The sequence below is a fragment of the Rhagoletis zephyria genome, unplaced genomic scaffold, assembly GCF_001687245.7.
Source record: "Rhagoletis zephyria isolate East Lansing unplaced genomic scaffold, Rhagoletis_zephyria_1.1 Rzeph_scaffold_01524, whole genome shotgun sequence".
In the NCBI taxonomy this organism is placed as follows: Eukaryota; Metazoa; Arthropoda; class Insecta; order Diptera; family Tephritidae; genus Rhagoletis; species Rhagoletis zephyria.
In genome coordinates, this window is record NW_016158608.1 from 71,062 (window position 1) to 74,084 (window position 3,023).

At 33.0% G+C, this 3,023-nt stretch overlaps 1 protein-coding gene across 1 annotated transcript in view; it reads right to left on the reverse strand.

Annotated features, from left to right (window-relative positions):
- Window positions 1–3,023, reverse strand: part of LOC108364318 (muscle M-line assembly protein unc-89-like) — a 74,877-nt gene that overhangs the window by 57,657 nt on the left and 14,197 nt on the right. Inside the window, exons 4-5 of the mRNA XM_017617955.1 lie at window positions 1,326–1,507; window positions 1,168–1,227 (exon numbers count right to left, since the gene is read on the reverse strand). Of these exons, the coding sequence (XP_017473444.1) occupies window positions 1,168–1,227; window positions 1,326–1,507 (242 nt within the window). The remainder of the gene's footprint in view (window positions 1–1,167; window positions 1,228–1,325; window positions 1,508–3,023) is intronic.

Consider the following 3,023-nt stretch of genomic DNA (forward strand, 5'->3'; position numbering starts at 1 on the left):
CTGCATGACTTTAACCAATTAAAAGTTAGCCGTAATAAGTTGGGCAGAAGTTGGCTATTTTAGTAGTCGACTACGAAAATACCGACAGGGTATGCATGCATTGTAAAAAGGAGAATTCATGCAAGGTGGTAGAAGAAATATGCATGAATTCTCCTGGTTTCGCTTTTTCTTCGAAAATTTATGAAATGTTGTCAAATATGCAAAAATAAGCACGTAAGTCGAACATATGCAAAAACCAACCCAACTGCCAAAGTATGCAAAATAAACTTTTTCAAGCATTTGCTTAGATTGATAATCCTTGAGTAGGTAATTAAGTTTTAACAATTTACTTTTCGATTCTTAGTTCATTTGTTTTATTTTCTTAAAGTTGGTTCTTCTTTTTAACATCACGGCTCAACAAGTTTTGGACTAATTTTATCGAGAACGGGTCGGACCTCATCTTATTAATTTTTTAATGCCGATTTCATTCCATCTACGAAATTTTTCAAGCACGTCTAGTTTTTGAGAAAACACTGTGGAGTATCGGAAAATGGCAAGGTAAAAAATTTTGCAAATTAGAAAAAAGAATTACTTGGACGTAGTTTTCCCTAAGCAAAAAGAGACGCGTTTTAATGAAAATACAATTCATCTGGTAGATTCCACTTCATTTCGAATAGTTGAGTAGAAATAAATGAAAAAAAAAAATCGGAAAATGAAAATTTTGTTCATTGAATAAATGATTTCAAGAGAATTCCTGTCAATCTCTGTTAATTTGAATTTTCCGGGATTTTTTAACGCATTTCTACTCAACTCATCGACATGAGGTAGAATTCATCAGACGAATTGTATTTTCATTAACACGCGGATTTATTCTTCGGAAAAACTACGTCCAAATTTACTATTTTTAATTTATGAAAATGACCATTTTATTGATTTTTTGATACTTCAACAATTTTTTCTCAAAAACTAGACGTGCCAGAAAAGGTTTGCAAATGGACTTGAAATCAGCACAAAAAAGAACTATAAGATGATGTCGTTGGCCTTTTCGAGATAAAACTGGCCCAAATTTTGTTGAGCCGTGTACATTTGTAATAACTTGCAAAAAACTAGCTCTACAAGACTTTTGGTTTGGCCTTCTTTAAGAAAATTGGTTTTTTCCACCTACTGTACATTCTGTATTTTGGTTACCCTCTTTTTCCACGCTTTGTATTTTTTCTCCATCGACATCATCTTTTGTGACTAGCTCATCTGGAGGGGAATGTGGTATAAATTTTATATGTATGTATTGGGTGTTAGATTAAGTGTAGGAAGTTTTTGTTCAATTTAGGCATAAGATATGTACTTACTCAAAATTAGCACCTTGCACTGCGACTGGCTCTCCCCGATGCTGTTTAAAGCCTTCACTTCGTACGTACCAGCGTCCTTTGGTTGACAAATTGTAAGAGACAAGAAATAATCCTCGGAGCGATAAGAATCTCGTGAAATTTTTACACGTGCGTCAGCTTCAATTTCTTGTCCATCTTTAAACCTTCATGATTATAAATAACACAAATTAAAAAAGTTTGCACATATTTGATTAGAAAATTAAAAAACTTACATAGAAGTTATACTTAGTTAATATGTACAAATTTATGTATGCATGAATGTATACAAAACGATCAGTGGCTCTTTACTGACCCACACTAAACCCAAATAAACTTATCTGGCATAAATATTTTCTGTTAATCACAATCAGTGTTGCCAGAACTTTTTGGACCAACCAGCTAAATTGGCAAAAAACCGGCTAGAAACGGCTAAAGTGTTTCAAATGAATTTCACTGTTTTATTTGAATAAATCACAAGTAGAAAGACTAGTTCTTGGAGAGAAGTTANAATTTATGTATGCATGAATGTATACAAAACGATCAGTGGCTCTTTACTGAACCACACTAAACCCAAATAAACTTATCTGGCATAAATATTTTCTGTTAATCACAATCAGTGTTGCCAGAACTTTTTGGACCAACTAGCTAAATTGGCAAAAAAACCGGCTAGAAACGGCTAAAGTGTTTCAAATGAATTTCACTGTTTTATTTGAATAAATCACAAGTAGAAAGACTAGTTCTTGGAGAGAAGTTACAAATTCAAGTTGGAAAAAATTTTGCCAACAAGAATTTGCAATTAGGAAAAACATATGATTGTGGCACTTGGTTCGATTTTTTGTCGACGATATTTTGGCCAAACAAGTTTGTTAAATTTAAAAATTTACAAACTTGAGCGACTTTAAAATGAAAAATGTAAGTAAATACTTGTTTATTTAATTAATTTAGNTAGGAAAAACATATGATTGTGGCACTTGGTTGGATTTTTTGTCGACGATATTTTGGCCAAACAAGTTCGTTAAATTTAAAAATTTACAAACTTGAGCGACTTTAAAATGAAAAATGTAAGTAAATACTTGTTTATTTAATTAATTCCGATGATTTGAAAGGTACTCGGCTGAAAAAAATGTATTCGTTATCGGAATGCAATCTCAACCAGAGTCGATATAGGAAACCCTACAGTTACTACGACAAAGAAATTGAAACGTATGGTGAAGAAAGCCGGACTAGCAAGAAATATATATTTAGATCCTGTTTTTTGCCCCTCTGAAAATTTTTAAAAATTCTATACAAATTTCTTATGTTTTAAATACAACCGCGGACACTAGCTGGCAGGAACACTTGCAAATTCCTGGAAATTTGCGTTCGTGCAGAAATTTGCAAGTTTCTCTACTTGATAGACGAACAAAGCTATTGTCTTCCCAGCGAGTTTGGGTGGGCTTTAGATTGGTAACCCCGGAGTACAGCATTAAGGAAAATATGGGTGGTAGAGGGGGTCTAACAGTTCCCTGTATGAAGTTTCAAAGCGCGCAACCTTATACTTTTTAAGTAATTTGTTATTAAAGTTTGTAATTTTCACCAACATGTATGGGACTATTTCAAAATATATAATGCACTTTCCACTAAATTTACAGGTTATTTACACTCAATATATGCGCAGTTAGAGTGTACACGTTCAAACAA